Genomic DNA, 22,968 nt, shown 5'->3' on the forward strand with positions numbered 1-22,968 from the left:
GATCTGGAGTTTTCCGATCCGTTGTTCCAAGTTACGACATCACTAATTACGAATACTTAGGTACAAGTTTAAATAAAATTTTTTTTATTCACAGAATTTGATTACTAGGTTCTTATCGCAGGTTATAGTGTAACATCCGGTCATTATTTTGGGCTATCCAGAAGATATTTTGCGGCCGGCGCACCACGGAATGACGATATGAAAGGCCGTGTGTTAGTTTTTTCCTATGACGTTAATGAAAAAAAATTAATTATCAAAAATATATTAACTGGAACTCAACACGGAGAGTATTTTGGATCAGCAATTACTTCTTGTGATGTTGATGGTGATGGCGATGATGAGCTTATTGTGGGAGCACCACTTTGGAGTGAAACTGGTGATGAAGGACGCGTTTATATTTTTCACAATAGATATTACGTAAGAATATTATAAATAATTATATGTTTAATAGTATAATAATTTATGATGATACTGAAATCGAGAGACATCTGATAATTTTTCTAACAAATAAATTATAAAAAAAAAAATTTATTTCAAAAATTTGATTTTTAGAAGCTCTAAAAAATTAAAATGCAATTTTTTAATAATAATTATTTACACCTAATTTATTTGTCAAAAGAAAAAAAAATTATCAAGTGTTTGCTAATTTCAGTGTTATAATTTATGATCAATAAAACAGCATAATAAATGTCTTATTTGGTTTATACTTTAGAGTTACATGGAATTATCATCTTCCATTGATGGAACAGTAGAAAATGGAAGATTTGGATCATCAGTGATGTGTCTGGGAGACATAGACAAAGATGGATATCAAGACATTGCCGTCGGAGCTCCCTATGAAAATGACCATGGAGCTGTATTCATTTTCAACGGCCAGCAGAAGGGACTTTCAACCACCTGGAGTCAGAAGATAACCGGAGATCAATTTCCTGAGACACTCAAAGGTTTTGGAATTTCTATTTCCGAACCCAGAGATGTTGACGGTAACGGGTACCCAGATTTTGCAGTTGGTGCATTTAAATCCAGCCATGCAGTTTTGTTTCGCTCACACTCTGTCATTCATGTTAATATTGATGTTGATCTTGATGATAATTTTAAGCTTGAAACTAATAGTTCTTCATTTTTTATCAAAGTTTGTTGCTCTTACGACGGAATACGCGCACCAGACTCTATAAGTAAGCATCAAATTTAATAATAATTATCAATTAATTTTCCCTACCTTAAAAATGATAAATTTATAGGAATTATTAAGCAGTTGACTATTGACCCAATGGAAGGACGTGCGTATCTACAAACAATTCGTAAAATAAATGGATCGTATCATGCTTTTGATGAATTATCCTACGGAAAAACTCGCTGTGAAAGATTTAAAATATTATTGCAGGTAATTTTTTTATAAAATATTTTCAAATAAGATCTTATATATTTCATCCTTTACAGGAAAATTTAATAAATGTATTCGACCCAATCGAGATAAAGGCATCAATTATTTTGGACACACCTGAAATTGATAACCAAAATGCGGAATCGCGTGATAATTTTTGTTATAATTGTCCAGTGATCAATAAACAGCGTTCAAAGACTGAAGATGTTATTAAGCTTCCATTCGCCGTAGATTGCGGTCCTGATGATGTTTGTCGTTCAAACATTACATTAGACGTAACCACAAACTTTGAGGGCAATAGATACATTATAGGAACACGGCAGGCAATAAACGTTTCAATTAATGTTAATAATTATGGTGAAGGAGCTTATCAAGCTTACCTCAATATATTTTTACCAATATTTCTCACCTTAGCAAGTGTTCCTCTTAATTGCGATGAACACACTAAGGATAATGGCGAGTTGATTGTTTGTTCTATAGGGAACCCTCTTAAAGATAACGTACGTATAATAATAACTAAGAAAGATTTAGTAAGTTTGATGATGAATTTTTTTTTTTTTAGCAAACTGTTCTATTGGAAATAGACGTTATGGTAAATAGTGACCGAAAACAAACAAACTTAGAGATAAGTGTAGATACACAGAGTGAAAATATTAATTATGCCAATAGTAAAGTTAACTTAACAATCTTCTTTGACGTCGATGTTGATATTGCCGTTGCTGGGTAAGATATTACAGAAAAAAAATAATTTTTAGTTCAATAAAATAATTTTTTTATATTTACAGAAAAGCACAAGAAGATTTGTATTCATATTTTAATGATACAGAAAACGCCTTAGATACAATGAGATTTGATCACATTTATGAAGTTCGTAAATTTGGCGTTACGTCTATTGAACAAGCAATATTAAAAGTTTTGATTCCTACTCATTTGATGGACGGTGGCAATTTGATTGATATAGCGACGATTAATCGAACAGAATTATCGTTGCCTAAAACTATTATTAATAGACACAATTCTTTTTGTTCGAATGGAACTATTGAAGATCATACAGAGTTTAAGTACGATAATTATTCTATTGAAAAAATTAATATCAAAGACAATTTTGTGAACGTTCTTACGGATGATCGTACATTCTATGTCAACTGTTCAAATCCTTTAATTATTTGTACGACTATCTACTGTGTACTACAGACACCCTTGAATTTATCAACAGTTGCTGAAATTAAATTTACTATGGACTTGAAAATAAAAAATTTGAGAGGTAATTTAATATATTTATTTAATAAGTTGTATCAATAAATTACTGTTTATTACTTTCATTTTATTTGTAGAGAATATATTGGAAGAAAAAGATATAGTTTACTTTGTGTCCAGCGGACATGTTAACATATCATTACCAGAAGGCATTGTACAAATAAATAACAATAATTCAGATCATGTAGCGATAGGAACCACGTTTGTCGAGTCACCTATAGCTAAACCCGTTGCTGTCTGGATAATTGCATTTTCTGTTGTCCTTGGTATTATTTTATTGATTATTTTAATTATTGTATTAGTCAAGATAGGGTTCTTCAATCGAAGAAAAAAAGAAGAACTGGAAGCTTTGAAAGCTGATGATAATGTTAGTATATTTTGATTTATATAATTTTTATTATTAAATTCAATTAAGGTTTTTATTTTTTGCAATTAATTATTTATTATTTTAGAGACAAGATCAAACTCTAGAAATGAATTCATCAACGGAAGTCCTCGATACAAATTAGAAATACTATTAAAAAAATTTTAAGTAAAAAAATCATATTTTTGTGTAATATATAATTAACTATTAAATGATAATTTAAAAAAGTGTTTAAAAACTATACAAGCGTATATAAGTACTATATAAGTGTGATAAAAAATATATCATAAGTAAAGATTATTTATATAATAAAGAATATTTGTAATTTTTTTTTAATAAAAAAAAATTTTATGTTAATATTCGATAGTTTGATTTATTTATTTTTCATATTAATTGACATATTTCTTCAGCAATTTTTTAAATATTTAATATTTTTAATATGTATTTATTATATATAATATATTTATAATAAACTATATATAATATTTTAAAAACAAACTTGCGAAACATTCTGTAAAGGCCTCACTAACAATATTTAGTCTATCAAAAAAATATAGGATACTTTTTATTAATTCTAACTCTGTAAAATATGTTAGCTGCTTTTACTTCAACATTTTTTTTTGTAAGCCTATCTTTGTTACGTAAGCAATGAATAATTTATGTGTACCGAGTAAATTCATAAAAAAAATTATCTATGTATAAATTATATCGTAAATTGATCATTTTAAAATTCGAGATTCTTATTTTTAGCTATTTGATTTTCGTGATAAAATGTTTACTTACGAAGCTTGCATTAACGATTAAAAATTTTATCGCCATTTATAAAAGCAATCAATTAAGAATATGTTTTCAAAAATCAAGAAAACATTTTTAGTTCTTAATCTTCATCATCACTGAGTCCAAGTCCTTTGGATATTTCAGCAGCGGATAATTTTCCACCGCCTGATGCAGGTGGAGATGGAGGACTCCGTGAAGGAGGTTGTGGTGGTGGCGGTGGATCATTCCTTGGAGGACCGTAATTATGATTGTAGGCAGGCGGTGGTGGTTGCGGGTTCGATGGATAATTATCGTGGGATTTCTAAATAAAGTAGATAATTTTTTGGATACATTTATAAAATACAAAAACTCATTTTTCATTTTCTAGATAAATTTTTTAAAGGGAGAAAAAAAGTGTTTAAAAAAGAAATAATAATAAAAACTCATGCATTTATTCAAGTAAATAATTATAAATATCAAACATAAATAAAAATACGCAAAAGCAATAAAAGTAATTCCAAAGTTATACAAGAGATGATTAATGCAATAAGCAATAAGAGATAAATAATATAAGTAGAATCATTAAAGACAATAAAATAATAAAAATCTAATTAAAATAAAAAAAGACAGGTAATTAAGCATTGTTATTGTTATTTTTGCTTTTATTTCTTGGACTTAGTACTCACATTCTTACTGAGACTGTCCAGAGCCGAGCTGAACAAAGACGACCCAAGAGTGCTCAATAAGTCCCCTCCTCCTGATCCCTGGTTAGGAGCTCCATAACCGCCGCTAGGTTGGTATCCTCCAGAAGGCTGGTGATGACCACCAGCACCACCACCGCCTAGAACACCGCCTAAAAACGATCCTAGACTTCCCATCGGGTCAGCTGGTAATGGTGGAAGTTGAGCTGGCTGATGAGCTGGTTGATGACCTCCTCCGCCTGTTATCACGAAAATATATTTATATATTATTTATCCGCTATAAATATCCAATAACAAGAATGATATTCATAATTATCATAATAAGAAGTGATAATGACGTGTATAGTCGAAGATTAGCCATCAGTCGCAGTTAAGAAAGTCCTTGGACAGATTTACAATTGCAATTTCTTTAGTATTGCGTCATTTTCACATTCTCAAACTAGTTAGACAATTTTCCAATTAGTTTTATTAACTGTCATCGTTATTTCTGATTTTGATAATCTCTAAAGCGTACCAAGTGCTCCAAGAAGAGATCCAAGCATTCCACCGCCTCCAGTATCTTGCCCAGGATATCCGTGAGACTGTCCACGCCCCATGTCACCTTGAAGAGCGTTAGCAGCTAGGCCGCTGGCCAACGCAGCACCAAGAGCGCCTAAATTGAATCCACCTTCGCTTTCATTTTTGGAAGACTCTGTTTTCTCATGCTCTGGCTCTTCGTGCTCATGCTTCTTTTTCTGTAATTTAAATAAAATAAATAGTTAATTGACATTAATTTTTAATCAATTGGAAGACTGAATCATTTTAATAGTCGTACGTTATATGCGTGCATAGCAGCAGCCACTCCTCCAGCAGCAATTAATCCTCCGACAGCAAGACCAACTTTATCTAAACAACCACCAAAGGCCTCTTCTTCTTCAGGCTCTGCATAACCCGGTTGACCGCCGTATGGCATAGGTGGATTGTAACCTGCTGGACCTCCATAAGCATTTGGAGGTGGGCCGTAGCCACCAGGAGGTCCATAGCCGCCAACATCTGGTTTTAAATTAGGATACAATCCTCCTGGACCTAAAAAATAATCAAAATGTAATTAATTCGATTTTTTTAGAAAATATCTTCAGTGAAAAATGATAAAATTATTAATTGAGTTTTACCAGGTGGTGCAAAATCAGGAGCAGGTATATCAGGAGCAGAAGCAACTCTAGCAGATGGTGGACCACCAATAGACTCAAATACAATTGATTTTATCTCAACATCACCGTCTATTACCAAGTGTGTTACTTTCTGGTAAGGCAATCGGTGTGCAAATTCCGTGTAATGTCTACCGTTGATGGCTATTTTGTACTGCAGTGGCTCACAGAGAATAATTATTTCAAATGCTTGGCCTGGTTGTAGCCACATACCTCCGCTGTTCTCTTCAGGCCCCCAGGACATTGAATTTATATGATTTCTTGTGATTATACCATCACTAAATCGCGGTGATAAATGGATAGCAATATCATCCCTTGGGTTTATATTTGGGCCTAGTTGATAATTGATCGCAAATCGTACAGCGTCTGGGGGTATTGATCCGTGGACCTTTAACATCTTGCCTGGTGATAACCCTCCTGGTACTTCACCGACATATGGAATTTCCTGCATAATAAATAATTATCCATTAAATCAAGATGATACAATCTCTTTTGATTAATCTTCATTGTTATACTTTTTTAATTAGTATATTGATAGTACAGTGAGAATTCGTTCTAGAAACTTCAATTAAACATCATGACATTGGTATTCAGTTAATAAAGATACTTGTAACGGTGTATAAATATTGCTGCCGACACTCGGCGGTCATTTTATTATTTTTCCGTATATAAATTCTACAGTTGTCATTATTATTATCGCTACTCATTATCTTGAAGCTAAATCTACTAAAAAGTTTAAATAAAACTTACCGGATTAAATATTGGCGATGACATGATTTTTTTATATTAATCTAAATATATATTCTGCTGGAAGTGGGTTGATTATCTTTTCATTTAAGATTCAAGATTATATATTGGAATACTGCAGTGTTTTTTGCACAAAATTTATGGCAAGACGTCCTGCGTCTTACCCGTTCACATTTACACTTGCTACTAAATTTCTATTTACAGCAGTGACGTTTAATAGTGTGACGTTTAATATATTTTCTACAAGTCTCACACCTAGAATTAACCTATACTTTTGATAATATATTATAGATAAATTTCTTTATTATCAACTGTCAAAAACAGTCTTACCAATTGTTGATTAAAATTCTTGCAAAGGCAAAATTTTTTTCTTTTTATTTTACATTGATGTAAATGCACGTTGAAGAATGACAGCTTCAATAATGTTGCGTTTAATGAGTTTTGTTATAACAAAATAATAATTAATCTGTTACACAATTTCGATAATTATTATCTTAATACTATTGTTCTCGATGACAAAGGGAACAATTATGTATTAGAAATATATATATATAAGAAAATTGTTGTTACAATATAATGAGAAAATTAATCCGCAAGAAATTTATCAGCTTCAAAGTCGACTTTAGTATCTGTTAAAACAAATAATAAATTCTGAAGAAATCAAAATGTAATTATTTTTTTATAATATTGAAATCAGCATCTGACGATTTTTGAAATTTTTACAACAAATTTATTATGATGAAAAAAAATATTTTTGAAAAGGCACTGACAATTCTTGTTAATTTTTACATGTGTAATTTTTTTACAAAATTTATTTTTGTAATAATTTAATTGTTGTAAAAATATAAAAAATTGTAATCATCAAAAAGAATTTCGAACCTCTTCTAGATATGCTGATTATTAAATACGAGCAAGGTAATTTAAAAAAATGGCCTCAAAGTTTCTTCAATGCAAATTTCATGCCTTGCAATTTGCAATGATACATAGATTAAAAAATAAACTAATGTTTGAAATAATTCATAAAAAATAATAAAATCTTCTTACTTTTCAGAAGTTACAATTATGATTAATTGAAAACTTAGAAATAGGGTCAAGAAGAAGAAAACAAAGGATCAATACTGAAGATAGGGGAGTTATAAATATCAATAATAGAATAAATAAAAACCTATATATTTATAACAAGGTGTGTACAGAGAAGAATATGTGAAGCGTTACGATAACGCCAAGCCCAAAACGCACCTATGATATAAATAAAGGATCCAGGAGTGTCCTCTAATAAAATTAATGTTCAAAACAAGCTAGGTATCAGAAGCACTTTTAATCTTCTTTTTTTTTAATAAAATAATCCATCACTCACATGGAACTAAAACAATAAATCTCAGCATGGACTTAAGCAGCACTTGTTATCATTATCAGTGTTAGTCATTACCATACTGCTTCATATGTTTCTTCATAATTATTCTATCATGAAAAAAAATTTATGATAATTATAGAAAAAACAGGGTCAATCACCTATCTATGTTAATAGTTTAGTAATCATGCGGGTGCCCATGTCATCGACAAGAGCGATAATCTTATAAAAATGTTAAAATAGTAGGTACGTAGAGTCTAAGATGTAACCCAGAAACGTATACATTTTTTTTTTTTTGTTCAAGGACATTTTTGTGACGCAGTTACTGAGTATGTAAACACGGCAGAGAAAAATTTGAACCCTCTATATAACATTGCTTGGTGGATTTATATCTCGTCCGCTGGATCAATATACGACATAATCAGGATTCAAGACCCTTCTTGCATTAGTCCATACTACTACCTAGTAGCTCGGTTCTAACCGGTCGAGAACTGTATAGTACTACAACACATACAATTCTATTATATAGATTTCGTTTTTGGTTGGGATTTGTATGCAGTCTTACATATAAAACCACAAATTCATGTGCGCAAGGGCTTCCATCCTTTATTTTGTTTAATCTACTCATGTATGAACACATACTAACGTATCAACTGCACATACACTCATAGATGCTTAGACACATTGATACCAAGGATTTAAGACGCTTATAAGAGTTGTGTACCTATGAAACCAAAATACCAATCTATCCGGTACGGCTTCGTTGACGACTGATGCGCCCAGGTATGCATAGAATTAAAAAAGGCCAATACATATGAGAGTACTTATGTATAAATAAGAACATAACGAAACTAAGAAGTAATTCGACGATATAATATATACAATTGAAGCTTCAAAGACGTCAGCTGCGAATGAATACCTTCAAGGGTAGAAGGTAAATGTTCCGCATGGTCACACGTGTGTGCCCTACAGATGAATGGAGATGAAGAGGGTCCGTTGTGATAAAGAAGAAATATGTATTTGTTGATGGATGTGTCTGTATAGGTATATACTTAATACATAAAGGAAAAAAAGAAAGAAAAAGTGATCGAATAAGACCCAATTCATCGCATATCATGGTTGTCTTATTCATTTACCCGCTTCTGTGATGAAATGAAGAAAAAAAAAAGTAAGTTATAGTAAGGAGGAAAAAATTATTATACGGGGGATTTATAAAGGAAAAATAATACTTTTTTCTTTCAGCTATATTGCATGCAGTGGATTTACTGAAATAGTCCGGCGAACAAAGGGATATGAGTAATATATAGAGGATCTCGTTACGTGAATCGTCAATAAATTTATATTGCACGTATGTCGTTATGCGTTTTGACTTCCTGCGAGTGATATTAGAATTACAATAAGTAAGTATTTAATTGCCGACGCATTATTTTATTTAAATTATTTTTTGTGGTACTGTTCTCATTAGATATGGATACCAAAGTTTGGAAATTGACTTTCAGGCTATCGATTTGATTTAAATGAAATGGAAAATTTTGAAATACTGTCAAGATAATAATGGTAATAATAATAATAAGTTTCATTATTATCTCTAATAAGAAAAAAAGTATGATCAAGTTTGTGAAAGATTACAAAAAAGGTGACACGAATTTTACTTAGCTGATGGTTGCAAGCGTGCAGTCTACACAAACGCTGAATAGACTCTGAGTCTTTCTGGTCTGAGGTGGTGGGTCTTGGCATAACAATATATACTGTATATATGACTACACGTATATATGTATTTATATGTCTATATATATACAAATGTACTGTTCAGTAACGCTCTTTTCAGCCCCTCGCGCAGTTTCACTCAGTTCGTAGTCTTCGGCGGTTGATGCACGTGTCACGCGGCTCGTATTATCGTTGACATTTGACGGCTTTATTATGATTATTTATTTAATTTAATTTTAAATTATTTTTCAAATCCAGAGTTAGTATTTATACTGTTATTTATTGTGCTAATAAATTATTGCTTCATTATATTGTTTAGTCAATTAATGTGACAAATATTTGAATGGATTCTTCACACTCAAAGGTAATTTGTTTACATTATCTCTATTAAATTATTCTCTTATAAATTGAATTAATTTGCTCGTATACAAATTAAATTGAATTTAAATTGATGAAAGTGTGTCGAGGTATACATTTATATTTTTAACAAATAAAAAAGTACCGAGTACTTACCAGCGAACGGGTCAAGGGTTAGCGGGTGAAGATAAGAAACGATTCACACTTCTGATATGTTTTCAAGTTTTTTACTTACACTTTTTATAAAGAGATTAAAAGTAAGCTCGTAAAAGTTTATTTTAGTTAATTTATCTGCTTAAAACGCTTCGGACTCTGGATGACTTGTAACATTATTTTATAAGATATTTCCTCTTTTGTAAGTGTCTCTTTTACGTTAATTTAAAAGTACTTAGATTAATTAATTAGATCAGTATTTTTTCTAACTCTGAGTAAAATAAATTAATAAAAGTAATTGGCCGAAGAAAATTCTATTAGAAAAAAGTGTAATAACTATCGTTAATTTTTTTTTTTCAGTTCTTTGTATTTTGTTGATAACAACGGAAGCTTAAGTTTCATCGTTTATGTCTTTAATTGAGCTTAATTACTGATCACCCAAGTATACTGGTAATTCACGTGAGTCATCACTAGTATTAGTGTGTCGAGAATACTGTAAAGATTAAAAATTATTTTTATTAAAATAATACTTTTAGTTCAAAACAGTAATAGTTTTACCGAGAACAGTTTTTTAAAATAAAAAAAAAAAAAATACAAATAGTATGAGAAAATAAACAGACAGTGATCGAATGTATGAAAGATTATATTAACTACCGCGAAATAAGTTATTTTAAGGCTGTCTATACTTGCTGGTATATTTATTTACAAAATAAAACTAACCATTGAAACTGTGAATAAAATAGCGGAATTTTAAACATTGCAAGTCTTACGTCTTTATTGACAGAAAATGTATATTTTCAAGTATATACACGCGACCTGATTTCCTGTATAATTTAACATGAAAAAAAATGAAAATTACAAAAGTAGAATAACTAAAATGAGATGGATTTCTTTTATTATCGCTACTCTTTTCGGGGTTTTGGTTGAAAGGCTTACATAATGATAGAGTATGTAGGGTAGATTGTATCAAAACTTGAGGGTGGGATGAATCATCGCAATAAAAAGCGTCTGGATCGATATCACGTTCGTGGTTTTCTTGCCAGGTCTACCGATAATTCCACCAGATTTATTTAACATTTTGTGCTTACTTTTTTTTTTTTATTATTCTATTTATGCGATTCAATTTCTCGCAAGCGCTATTACAATTTCAATTCCATTGTTATTTATTTACTTACTAATTTATTGTTTTTTCAGATAAAGAAGAAGCATTTTAATGAACGAGCAGTTTTATGTATGATAAACAATAGAGTACATCATAAAAGGCAAATGTAATAACAGCGATATCAAAATCAAGGATGAAGAATAACGAAGACTCGCAGCTAGCATGATTATAAATATAGCGAAAGAAATTTGTGTCTTTCTGCTGATCTTGGATATTCTGCAGGCAGTTACTACTTTTGATCATTACCCAGATGATGATTATGTTGTGGAGCACGAGGTGTCTTACTACAAAGCCATTGCAATGGCCAAAAATCTCACTATTCCAACAGGTAAATTGTGCGAAAAAAATATATTTTAAATACTTTGGCGAAAATAATTTTTTTCTGAGACTTTACCTGCTAAGTCTTTTGTTGTCACCTTATCTTTGAGAATAAAAATAAAAAATGTCAAGTCTAGAGTATAAGGGACCATGTAAATGCTCGTCTTGTTCTCGAATCACGTATCAAGTATCACGTGTTGCTACGGTCAAGATAATACGACGCCTTCTTTCATTCGTTCTGACAATAATGATCACAAGGATAGGATGAAAAAAGGTGATCGTCCTTACAAACACTATTCTATAGTTTTGCTATCTATTACTATAACTTTAGTCTTTATATTATTACATAGAAGTTACGCAATCGTTAGATACTTTAATTAACTTGGATGCATGCATTATTTCAGTTGGAACTAAATTTCTGTAATTAATGTTTATGTTAATTATATAAAATTTATTAGATATATGTTTATAGTTGATTGTATAAAATATTATGAAATATTTTATTTCATTTGAACAAATCAACGAAGGACATGTTTAAGTAATAATGTAAGTATTAAAATATATTTTTTTTTCAGGTACCATACCTGGATGTAAAGCATGCACGAACGAAGAGATGACCTACTGCAAAGACGGAAGTGTTATTAATGATCATTGTTGTTGTGACAGTGCTTACAATGGTAGGTATTTTTTCTCAAAATCAAGCAATAATTGATAAAATTATTTATTACATCTAGATATATGTATATAAATTTAATAATGTTGACAAATAATGTCTCGACCTCGACATCTCACTCAAGCGTTTCCATATCACGTTTTTAATGCCTATAATTCAGCCTTCGATTAAGAAAAACTATTATTCGTGAAATAATTCATGCATCACGTAGTCGAAATAAGCAAAACATTAAACACTGAATTGAAGAAAATAAAAAAAAATGTTTCTTTATAAATTCTTACGGACGATAAAGTAATTCACACGTATTTTTTTTGCGATGAAAAGTATAAGGCTTTATTTGGATTAACTAAATTTACTTTATTATTTTATCAGCATTACATTAAATTAGATCGATGATATCGAGACATTTAAAAAAAAAAAATTGTGATAAAAATTTCATCGAATTGATAAAGTGATAGTATAATTTCAAATATTTGTTTTTATCTTGATATTTATCTTAAATATAAATCTATCATATTGAAGATGCTCTCAGTGCAAAGAAAGAGAAAAAATATTGAACAGATACTATGTATGTAAAGAAACGAATGATTGCACGCACCCACGACGCGAATAGAATAGAATAGAATGCAAGAGGCTTTGAAATACTGATCGACTGTTTGCATTACATCAACCCAACTCGACAGTGATGATCATTGATCATGTAATTTCTGTTGGTTTTAGTTTAAAATTTATAATTATAATTCTATTTAGACTAATAAATCCATCAGAGTAATATAACGGCTTACGTTCAAATGTTTAGCGAAAATAATAAATATTTAACATGGTAATTTCATTTAAGTTTATGTTATAGAATTTTTAGCGTATCGCGTTAATTTACATTGTCGTGATATATTTATGATTTGAGCTTATCCATAACTGATAGATATTTATTTCACCGGAAATGTCTCCATGTAAGGTGATATTGTGAGTACGAATAGTGGGTCTTTGTGTATATGTTACATCGTAAACTTTTTTCTATATAACCATAACAAGGCCTATTATATATTTTTGTTAATATAAACATTTTCTTATTTATAAGTTATAAGTCATAAGTTTCAAGTGACAAGGTAATAAAAATTCTAATTTAAAATTTATTTTTTACAGAAGTATTTCCGTTTGTAGAACATACTTGTCGAATAGGAAGACAAGCGTGTAAAATAAAAGTCGACAATTGTGCTGAATACGAGAGATTAAGGGACTGCTGTTGTCTTTCATACTTAGGTTCTGTGTGTAAGTTTGAAAAAAAAAATACTTTTTTTTATTATTCTTATTACAGTCGACGCTCTCTGTATTGGACCTCTCTGTATTTGACCACATTCTTCCTCTGTATTTGACGATTTTACACATCTCTTATGGACAAGGACGAGTCAAATACAGAGAATGGTCCTGTACGGGTGAGTCAAATACAGAGAGCGTTGACTGTAGCTCTGTCAATGTTTGTTTAAAATTACCCATTATTTATAATCATATTGTGTAATTTACAGGGAAATATCGAGCCGGCGGGATTGACAGCGTAAAACCAAGTTTATTGATAACTACAGGAGCTTTATTGATACTTCATGTATGCCATAAGATGTATAATTAAATATTAAATATACTTTAAGCGTAAAGATATTTTGTAAAGCATGCTTTCGATGTAATAAATTATTTTTTCAATATACCACAATTGTACTTAAAAACTTTATATAGTTGGAGTTATAAAGTATGAAACTTAAATTTTTATATTAAGTTCAAGAGAAGAAAATTGTATAATAACTTCATCTATCTAAGGCTTTAATGAATTTAATATTTAAACTTTCTTAATACTTACTGGACAATAAACTGCCATGGAATTTGCAATTGCGTGACAATTCTACAAGCTATTGTCTATCATTGCGCCACGAGGATGTTCCATTGACACAAGAGACATCGAAAATACCTGAGAAACATTTAGAAAACCTGGTTAATACTTAATTTACAAAAGTTTCGTGAGAACTCGGTCAAATTGATTATACTATGATCAAAAAAATTAAAAAAAAATGTAATTAATCAAATAAATAATACAACTGTATATACTTCAGCATTATGAAGATAAAAAGAAATCTTTCACCTATATTTTCTCACGATACAATTCATTTAAGCGATATAAAATTTTTTTTCTCATTATAGTAATAAAACACTGAATTAATCATTAAAAGGGGTAATGAATGATGATTGCTAAAATGTCTTGGGTCATTTGATGTATTAACGAAACCATGTCAGATAAAATAAAAATGAAATGCATTGATGAGTATTTCAGCACGTGTAGATTTATACATATATATGTTTCTTCTTTTTTTTTTTTTAGTGCGTAGTAAATTATTAAATCATAATATTTAAACAACATAATTTTCCAGCGCATATAAATATTTTTTTTTTCATGATAAATTTTTATTTGTTATTTGCTATTAAAAAATATTAACATATAATTTAAATTATTATCAAAGTAAATTAAATTATGAAATTTGATATTTATAATCGAAATTTAGAATAATTACTGTATTATAATTGGGTTAAGCAAGATGTAATCTCGTTGATAATACAATCAATGTAGTTAACATTATCTTTAAAACTATAAAATAATTTAAGAATTTTTAATAACCTATTTTATCTCCAAGAATTATGATGGAATTAAAATTACATCAACATCATTTATAATTTCGGAAGTCCCAACTAACAGACTAAAACTCAATGAAATTATAATAAAGTGATTATACTCTTGAAAATTACATAAAAATTCAGTAAATTTACATATTCCTCAAAAATTTTGATAAATTATTAGATAACACCTGAAGTACGGGCACATGACTGCTGATTAAATAATATAATTACGCGTTATTATAAATCTATACTTGAGGTAACACGCGCCAAATTTTTTTCTTTTTATTAACTCTTCATCTGATGAGATTGTTAATAATATATTGTATAAGCTTACACGTGTAAGATGAAGCGAATGCAAAAATTCAAGGTCAGATTAATCTAAAGTTTAATGGCGGATTCGCTAAAATAGCCAAAAGATTAAATGTTATTGGTTTTATTAATCTTAAATATCGATAATATGCTGTCATTAACATATAAGTTGTCTTGTCTTGTTCTAATAAAAAAATTTTTTTAAAGAAGAAATATCAAGGTTCATTAATAATGGAAATATGATACGGATATTTTTAAAACCGCCAACAAAAAAAAAAAAAACTTGACAACACGTGTCAAGAATTCTTCGCACTTACTAATAGATTAAATACTGTTTAAATTTGTTCCTCATTTTTTTCTACACGTGGAATCTCAATCAATTGGTTCATTCAATATTTCAGACATCTTAAGTGAGTATCAATTTTTTTTTTTCAAACCCGCTAATTTAGATATATATCAACTATACTTTAATATTATCAATTCATATCTCATATTAAGAATTAAATCTAATTGATGTATGATAATAAAATTGAAGTCGATGTTAATTTAAATATATAAACATTCATTAAATTACACCGATTTGATAATAAAATAGGAAATTAATAAAATTATTTAATTCAATAATAAATTTTTGTTTACATTTTCTATTTATTTAATCCAAAAGTTAAAACATTAAAAAGCAATTAATAATTATATTTCCTCAATAATTCTAAAATAGAAAAATTTTTAGTGTGATATAAATTTATAAATTTTTAATTTAATTCAAATAATCAAAGATTAAATTTCTTCAATAAAAGTTTATGTCTAACTATTTCAATAAAACGGATTTCCTTTTTCCTCATTGAAAATTACACATGCCGCTTTCTTCTGCACCGGTAAAAATACATCTGTGCATGTGATGTATTTTTAAGGTGTGTCTCAATTGGCGGTATTACACTTTTGGTATTTCCAAAAAAAGAACCAGTTTATCTATTACGCAATACACATTAATATTAATGACAAATAATAATTAAATTCGCGTGACTTTCCGCCGTACATTTTATTCTCCAATTGTTTTTTAATTTGTTTTATTTATACATACGACAGCACAAGTGTGCGTTGGTTTGCTCTTGAAAGGTCGCGCACGTGGTCAAGTGAAGATCTAGTGTAGCTTCTAGCGCCCTAATATATTTTTCACACTCTGTTCAACTAGCTTTCTTCTTATATTCTGGATCTTGTATCTTATGGACAGTTAATTAGAGTAATTTCATACAAGGCATAATTTAAAAGAAGCCTATTTAACATGCGATTCAGATAAATTTATACTGCCGTTTACCTTGATTAAAATATCGGCGCCATGGGTTTATTCAATACCCTGGTAATAATAATAATAATAATAATAATAATAATAATAATAATAATATCAAGATTATAAATTAAATTATTGGCTATAAAATAATTTAATAGTTATAGTATTAAATATATATTACCTGAAAATTATTGGATCCGCAAGGTGATATTAGTTGACCCAGGTGTAATATGATAAAATAAATAAAAAAAAAAAAAGAATTGGCAACGACGTCCCTTGTTTTCATGCTAGCCCTGTTACGAGAATTAGATAACGGCCAAGTCTCATCACTATGACGTATAAAAAGTATTAAATAAAATCAAAAAAAATATTAAAAAAAATTATTGAGACGCACACGGTGATTTGAGATGGACACTAGGAGACTGGACGACCTCGGTTCACTATTTCCAAGTGTCACATATTGCCTATAACGAAAGAAGAATACAAATTTAAAGGATCTACGGTGGTAAATTTAACACACGCTTAATTATTGGATCTTAAATTAAATTCCATTTTTCCGTTGCATCTCCTATAAATACCTAAAAATAAATTAATGTATGTATTACAATTATGATAGACATTTAAAATATTATGAAATATATATTTGATGTCAAGTAAAAAATGAATAATACCCGACAAAAAAGATACCAATCAAACTCGATATGGAAATTCTGTTCAAGAGTGGGCGATTGCAAATGACAACGGCAACGACGACGACGTTGGAAGTTCAAACAGCACACCAGCAAACAACAGAGACTCGGTCATCGTTTCCACGTGTATCATTCTATTGGTGGAGAAGCAAACCAGCGTCCGGTAGCTATGCTGGGGGGTTACTTCTTCTTCGTATATAAGGGCAGTCTTTTAGCACATCCATCGCAAAATAACGTATCCGCTGAAGTATATTGCATATTGTACTAGTAGATAGATTGATCCATAAGTGTGCATATACTTAAATATAATATATATAAGATATATAAATTTATTTATTATTACTTTATTTTTTTATTATTCTTCCTCTTCGTCTTTGTCACACACTCACTTACTTTGCAATCTTTTAACTCACTCAGTTTACCAATCTCTCGAGCAGAGCCCGGAGGATCGTCAAGAGAAGTGGTGTGGGCATTCGCACACCACCACTTGGGTAGTGTAAGATAATAAAAATCCCAAGTCAGAGTATCCTCGATATCTTCGCGAGAGGAGACTACGAGTAGCATCAGTCTTCGGTGGTCTAGTCTTGACAAGTGATACTAACACACCTTCTATTTCTTCTCAAGTGTTTTCGGGAAGTATCCTAAAAATTAACCAAAAAGCTTGTTATTTATTGCGATATTTTAAACAAATAAATTAAAAAGTTAAGAAAGAGTGATTATTGATTAATCATCTTACTGTTAATTTGATTGTCACGTGCCGAGTGATAACGAATTTTGTTTCCGTCGAAGAGAGTTTCGAGAAATAAAAAAAGTAATACAGCATTGGTAATCACTGCGGTTAGTTTCATCATTAATTAATTATTTAATTTTTTTTGTTGATATGGTAGCTATGAGTATGAGTACATTTGTACCTTTTACGGGTTCTTGGGTAACATTTATTTTATTGTTGAGTTTACTAGTCGTGTTTTTGTCGTTATTTATAAAAAGAACTAAATTTCTTTATTCATTGAGAAATGTGCCGTCACCAGTGGCCCTGCCATTAATTGGAAACGCCGTACAGCTGAATTGTAGCCTGGAAGGTAAGTCAGTAAGCACATTTTTTAATGTAATTGAAATGTGAAAGTTTTAAATGGAAAAATTATACCCGTGGTAAGTACTGCAACGAGATGAGCCCCAATTCACCGAGTAAAAGCACCCAGTACAAAGGAGTGATGCAATGAAATTTCCGTCCGTCCAATATTATTCTCATATTACATGCCTTAAGGGTCAATCGACTTTATTTCTTCTTCTTCTTCTTTTTCATCATCACTATCATGATCATCATTATCGTCAGTAGCAACATGATCGTCATCTGGCGGAGACACGTGTACGGGTAATAATTGACTGGCAAAGGAAGAAAGGCGTATGAGAGTCAATGAATGATAATACAAATAAAAATGAAAGAGGAAGAGAAAGAGAAAAGAGACAATAAAAAATAAAATGACATGAAGAAGAAAAGAATAATAGAAAGAATGAGAATAAGATGAAGAATCAGGTCGAGGTCGGTTGGTATGCATTACTGAGTAATCATAAATGCGAATCTTCTTTTTTCCATCGGCAAATATTGTACCATCGGTGTAAGGGAGGAGACACACTTCTTACAAAGTATTTCCTTTATTTTCTTTTCTTCTCATTCTGAGTCTCCATTGATATCTTCTATGCAACTCCCGACTTTTACTTTCAATTTCTGTGTCCTCGTTTCTGCACAAAAATTCATTTTTTTTTTTAGTATGTAAAATTATATTTTTTTCTTTCAAGTTTACTTCTCTTCTGTAATTAAAATTCTATGGCAGATTAAAAACTCGGCTAAACTCCAATAAATAAAATGTATTTTCAGGCATAAAAAATAAATTAACACGTGGAGTTTTAAAGGCGGTGAAAAAAATAGATAGACCTTGGATGCAGCTAGTTCTACTGCAAAAATGCCCAAGATTTTTTCCGGTCAATGGCCGCATTCTGTCTGTCCTTTTTCCACTTGCATTATTGTCATCTCTTTCTCTATTGTTGAATGCAAGTGAATAATGGCACGTGCAGCATACATATAGCTAAGCTGCTGCTGTAACTGGTGGTGATGCTACTGTCGGTCATCGTCACAGCGTTGACGACCGTCGACGAGGCCGAGGAGGAAGACAAGTAACTTATACCACCTAATTGCTGCAAGTGATAGAGATAGGTTGTTCTTGATGATGTTATTATTATTATTATTATTATTATTATTATTATTGAAGGCCTACTTGATGCCTTGGATTCTTGCACGAGGCATTCTAAGCCAACGACCTATGCAGCGAGAATGCATTCTTATGTTCCCATCATCACGCGGCATTAATATATATTTATAGCATTTCTTCTTTACCCTTAGTTTTTTAAATGTCACTTTCATCTTATCAATATCCATAAGCCTCAATTCCCTTAATTATTAAGACCTTAATTTCTTCAATCTGCAATAAAATAAATTTTTATTAGTTCAATCAGTAATTTATTCATTCATTCATTCATTCATTCATTAATAATAATAATATTAATTTTTTTACTTACAGAGTTTTTTCGGAAACTCCTCGAGTGGGGTAAACAATTTGGTGACATCTATTTACTGTGGGTTGGACCCAGACCTTTTGTTTTTGTTTACCGGGTTGAAGATGTCCAGCCATTATTGAGTAGCAGTATTCACATTGACAAGAGTTTGGAGTATTCTTATCTGAAACCCTGGCTTGGTTATGGCCTTGTCACGAGTACTGGTAAGTTTATATTTTATTGTCATACTCCATTACCTTGAGCTTCTTTTTTCTTCAACTTCTTTTCTTCATACTTATTTTTTTTTATTGCTGTTGATGTTATTATTGTTAACTTTATCTCAAACGATCTGATCTACAAGTTATTTAAAGAAAATTCATTTTGCTTAAGCTAGTACTGAATTTTCTTCTGATTTATGACAAATTGATTTGCATATTTATAAATAAATGATTACTGATTACTTATCGCAAAAAAAACATTCGTCTACAGTAGTTGTTGATAATTGATATATAAAAAAACTATGATATGAATTATTGCTATTAATCATTGGTTGCCGAGCAGGAAATTTAAAAACATAATTTGTTTAAATTTTTGTATATTTATGCATAAATTTTATTTATTTATTTATTTATTCTTATTTATCAATCGGACTGCCGTTGAAGTTCAACAAGTCAAGTGTCCTTCAAATATATTAATTTACTGGTTATTTTTCGGCGGGCTTGCTAGAATTTTTTGTCCATCAGGATCTTTTTGACTCGTCTACCTCAAAAGTGTACATTCAGATAATCGCGACAACTATTTTGCGTAGCCTTGGGCGAAAGATTTTTAAGCAGAGAAAGAGGGAAGTTAACCAGGTGTCCAGACGTTAATGACCGGCATTTTCAATGCTGGTATATCAATTTTTCAAATGAACATTCTGATAATAGCTACCTTTCTTTTTGGCTACCTCAATTATTATTATTAAAACATTTTTTTAGTTACCAAAATTATCAATAATCATATTGATGACCTGGCGAAATTGTCGATTTGACCCTCATTATATTACTGTTACAACGAAGAAAAAAAAATCAGGTCTCGCTTGCTCGAATCTAGAAAAATCGAGTTTTTGTGATCTTGAAATTATTATATTTTTTTTTATTTAGACCGGGCGTGTAGTAGTCAATGCCTGAATTGAAACCAGTAGACAGGAGGCTTGTTTCAGATCTCATCCGATCGCTTATATTTTTTTCAATCAGCCGGAGACTAATTGTCCTTAAAAAAAAAATTGTTTACATTATTAATAAGTGTCTAGGATTACCAACACGCGATCGGTTCGTTTATTTTTAATTCAAGTCCACGTGCAATATCGAGGTCACACTTTGCTCAACAATTTGTATTTGATTGAAATAATTCTCAATCAATACAATATAAACAACAACAATTATGATAATTTTAGTATAAAAAAAAATAAATTTATTGAATTGTTTTTCTTCTTATATTTGTAAATTGTTTACTGTTATTTACATTGTGATAAATAAACAATATGTGATGTCAATTGAACTGTTATTTTTCTAGGAACCCATTGGCAAACACTACGAAAATTACTTACACCCACATTTCATAACGAATTACAGCAACAGTATTTGAAATCGGTTGTACGTGAAACGACAACTCTGATTTCTTCTCTAAAAGCTGAAGCTAACAATGTGTTTGATGTTGTACCTTATGCTAAACGTGCTGCGTTGGATATAGTTTGCGGTAAGAATCTGAAAAACAAAAAATTATCTTTGTTTATTAATGCTTATATAATTAATTTATTAATTTTTTTAATACTTTTATAATTAATTTATAAATTTTTGTAATTGTAGAAACGACCATGGGATATCATCTTAACTCACAAGTTAATTTTGAAGATGACTATGTTTCGTCAGTTGAGAAGTCAGTATTCTTTGAAAATTTGTTATGTAAAGTTTAATGAGTGAAGATGTTTAATATTTAATATAATTATATTATTTAGAATGACGTCAATTATCCAAATGAGGTTTACAAATATTTGGATGGCTAATGATACGATATTCAATTTAACTTCACTCGGCAAAGAACATGACAAAGCATTGAAAACAATTCACAACTTTGTTGACAATGTAAATATTTATAAGTAATAGATTATTTATTTTAACGTAAATTATTGGAAAATAATAATTAATATATGATAAATAATTATAGATAATATTGGAACGCAAAATTCAATGGAAGACTAATCGCGATAGTAATTTCAATCAACCGATTAATAATAAAAAAGCTCTACTTGATCTGCTGCTCGATTATACAGAAAATAATGTCGGCCTGACGGATTCGGACATACGAGATCAGGTCAACACTTTTATGTTTGCCGGACATGATACTGCTGCGATGAGTATTTCTTGGATTTTGTATGCATTGGGGCGCCATCCAGAGTATCAGGTAATTTAAAAAATTATTTTTCTTTTACGTTAATTTAAAAGTAAATAAATTAAATAACTAATTGACATACTTTATGCTGCAGCAAAAAATAATCGATGAGTTCGAAGCAATTATTGGCGACAATGAATTAACGATGGACAATTTAAATAAATTAGCATGGCTGGAAGCGTGCATCAAAGAAACTTGGCGGCTGTACCCAGTGGCGCCCTTAATAGCTCGCCAAATTTATAATCCTATTAAATTAAGTAAGTATTATTTTTATTATATTGATCTTATTGGATATTTATCTATCAATTATTGACTATTTAATTATTTTACAGTGAATCATAACATACCAGTTGGATCAACAGTATTAATAAACTTATTCATGCTTCACCGAGATCCAAGATATTTTCCAAACCCTGAAGCATACCAACCAAAACGGTTTCTATCAAATACTCCAAAACCACCTCCATTTGCATACATTCCATTCAGTGCAGGATCACGGAACTGTATCGGATGGAAATTTGCTACTATGGTAGTCAAAGTATCTATTTTGTCGATACTACGTGCTTACAAAATTGAATCCATGGATAGTCCGGATCAACTTCGATTAATTTCTTCGATAGTTCTTATCAATAAGTATGGAATACGTATTAAAATTTCACCGAGACAAAATGATAATACGTCAACCGTGATATCTGAAAGTGATATTAAAACGAAAGAGGATTAAATTTATTATTAAATTACCATAAGTATAATATTTATATTGTTATTTTATAAGTAAATCGGAGTATTAATTTTTGTTTTATTGTTACTGTACCAATTTTTAAATTTCTTAATTATTAAGTGCTTAGTATATTTAAAAAATTTAATTTTACACTCAGTGATGAACTGCATAGATAATTATAAATAAATTAATAGCACTATTTTATT

At 30.1% G+C, this 22,968-nt stretch overlaps 4 protein-coding genes and 2 long non-coding RNA genes across 11 annotated transcripts; 3 read left to right on the forward strand and 3 right to left on the reverse strand.

The window, feature by feature from the left end:
- Positions 1–17: 17 nt before the first annotated feature.
- On the forward strand, positions 18–3,223 carry LOC123274234 (integrin alpha-4-like; the record flags this gene model as incomplete). The annotated part of the gene is made up of 9 exons (XM_044741784.1): positions 18–60; positions 122–417; positions 713–1,175; positions 1,242–1,384; positions 1,441–1,884; positions 1,947–2,107; positions 2,170–2,648; positions 2,719–3,008; positions 3,094–3,223. Coding segments are annotated over 9 exons (2,376 nt in total), but the record flags the coding sequence as incomplete, so codon positions are not given.
- Positions 3,224–3,517: 294 nt separating this feature from the next.
- On the reverse strand, positions 3,518–6,601 carry LOC123274242 (spidroin-2-like). The gene is made up of 6 exons (XM_044741806.1): positions 6,400–6,601; positions 5,614–6,094; positions 5,277–5,527; positions 4,977–5,196; positions 4,448–4,701; positions 3,518–4,083 (listed from the first exon to the last, which is right to left on the reverse strand). Exons 1-6 carry the CDS (start codon positions 6,421–6,423, stop codon positions 3,883–3,885), a joined length of 1,431 nt encoding a protein of 476 aa, XP_044597741.1. The 5' UTR covers positions 6,424–6,601; the 3' UTR covers positions 3,518–3,882.
- Positions 6,602–9,563: 2,962 nt separating this feature from the next.
- Positions 9,564–13,822, forward strand: LOC123274251. 4 transcript variants are annotated; one of them, XM_044741819.1, is made up of 6 exons: positions 9,564–9,818; positions 10,325–10,423; positions 11,159–11,454; positions 12,020–12,121; positions 13,261–13,386; positions 13,641–13,822. In XM_044741819.1, the coding sequence occupies exons 3-6, from the start codon at positions 11,289–11,291 to the stop codon at positions 13,739–13,741; spliced, it is 495 nt and encodes a 164-aa protein (XP_044597754.1). In that variant the 5' UTR covers positions 9,564–9,818; positions 10,325–10,423; positions 11,159–11,288; the 3' UTR covers positions 13,742–13,822. The 4 variants fall into 4 exon arrangements, with proteins under 4 accessions (XP_044597754.1, XP_044597755.1, XP_044597753.1 ...); XM_044741820.1 differs by having other exon boundaries at positions 10,325–10,414; XM_044741818.1 differs by lacking the exon at positions 10,325–10,423 and having other exon boundaries at positions 9,565–9,818.
- A 2,025-nt stretch (positions 13,823–15,847) lies between these two features.
- Positions 15,848–17,933, reverse strand: LOC123274255. Of its 3 annotated transcripts, none has more exons than XR_006511468.1 (5): positions 17,798–17,933; positions 17,044–17,702; positions 16,767–16,950; positions 16,554–16,701; positions 15,848–16,438 (listed from the first exon to the last, which is right to left on the reverse strand). It is a non-coding gene; the product is annotated as an uncharacterized LOC123274255 (long non-coding RNA). The 3 variants fall into 3 exon arrangements; XR_006511469.1 differs by lacking the exon at positions 17,798–17,933 and having other exon boundaries at positions 17,044–17,303; positions 17,405–17,497; XR_006511470.1 differs by lacking the exon at positions 17,798–17,933 and having other exon boundaries at positions 17,044–17,359; positions 17,405–17,497.
- LOC123274240 (cytochrome P450 4c3-like) lies at positions 17,771–22,840 on the forward strand. Its single transcript, XM_044741801.1, has 8 exons — positions 17,771–18,140; positions 19,638–19,835; positions 21,166–21,348; positions 21,459–21,528; positions 21,608–21,734; positions 21,817–22,053; positions 22,136–22,298; positions 22,374–22,840. Exons 1-8 carry the CDS (start codon positions 17,942–17,944, stop codon positions 22,763–22,765), a joined length of 1,569 nt encoding a protein of 522 aa, XP_044597736.1. The 5' UTR covers positions 17,771–17,941; the 3' UTR covers positions 22,766–22,840.
- Positions 18,027–22,281, reverse strand: LOC123274256. The gene is made up of 6 exons (XR_006511471.1): positions 22,124–22,281; positions 21,200–21,356; positions 19,636–20,862; positions 18,995–19,538; positions 18,206–18,801; positions 18,027–18,133 (listed from the first exon to the last, which is right to left on the reverse strand). It is a non-coding gene; the product is annotated as an uncharacterized LOC123274256 (long non-coding RNA).
- Positions 22,841–22,968: the final 128 nt, after the last annotated feature.

Source organism: Cotesia glomerata, unplaced genomic scaffold (genome assembly GCF_020080835.1).
Source record: "Cotesia glomerata isolate CgM1 unplaced genomic scaffold, MPM_Cglom_v2.3 scaffold_27, whole genome shotgun sequence".
Lineage (NCBI taxonomy): Eukaryota > Metazoa > Arthropoda > Insecta > Hymenoptera > Braconidae > Cotesia > Cotesia glomerata.

Coding starts and splice junctions, on each gene's coding strand:
- LOC123274242 (XM_044741806.1), bottom strand. CDS start 6,423: ATGTCATCGCCAATATTTAATCCG. Junction 6,095..6,399: donor CATCGCCAATATTTAATCCG/GTAAGTTTTATT, acceptor TTTATTATGCAG/GAAATTCCATATGTCGGTGA. Junction 4,084..4,447: donor TGGACAGTCTCAGTAAGAAT/GTGAGTACTAAG, acceptor TACTTTATTTAG/AAATCCCACGATAATTATCC.
- LOC123274251 (XM_044741819.1), top strand. CDS start 11,289: ATGATTATAAATATAGCGAAAGAAATTTGTGTCTTTCTGCTGATCTTG. Junction 11,455..12,019: donor AAATCTCACTATTCCAACAG/GTAAATTGTGCG, acceptor TTTTTTTTTCAG/GTACCATACCTGGATGTAAA. Junction 13,387..13,640: donor TTCATACTTAGGTTCTGTGT/GTAAGTTTGAAA, acceptor TGTAATTTACAG/GGAAATATCGAGCCGGCGGG.
- LOC123274240 (XM_044741801.1), top strand. CDS start 17,942: ATGGTAGCTATGAGTATGAGTACATTTGTACCTTTTACGGGTTCTTGG. Junction 19,836..21,165: donor TGGCCTTGTCACGAGTACTG/GTAAGTTTATAT, acceptor TTATTTTTCTAG/GAACCCATTGGCAAACACTA. Junction 21,349..21,458: donor TGCGTTGGATATAGTTTGCG/GTAAGAATCTGA, acceptor TTGTAATTGTAG/AAACGACCATGGGATATCAT.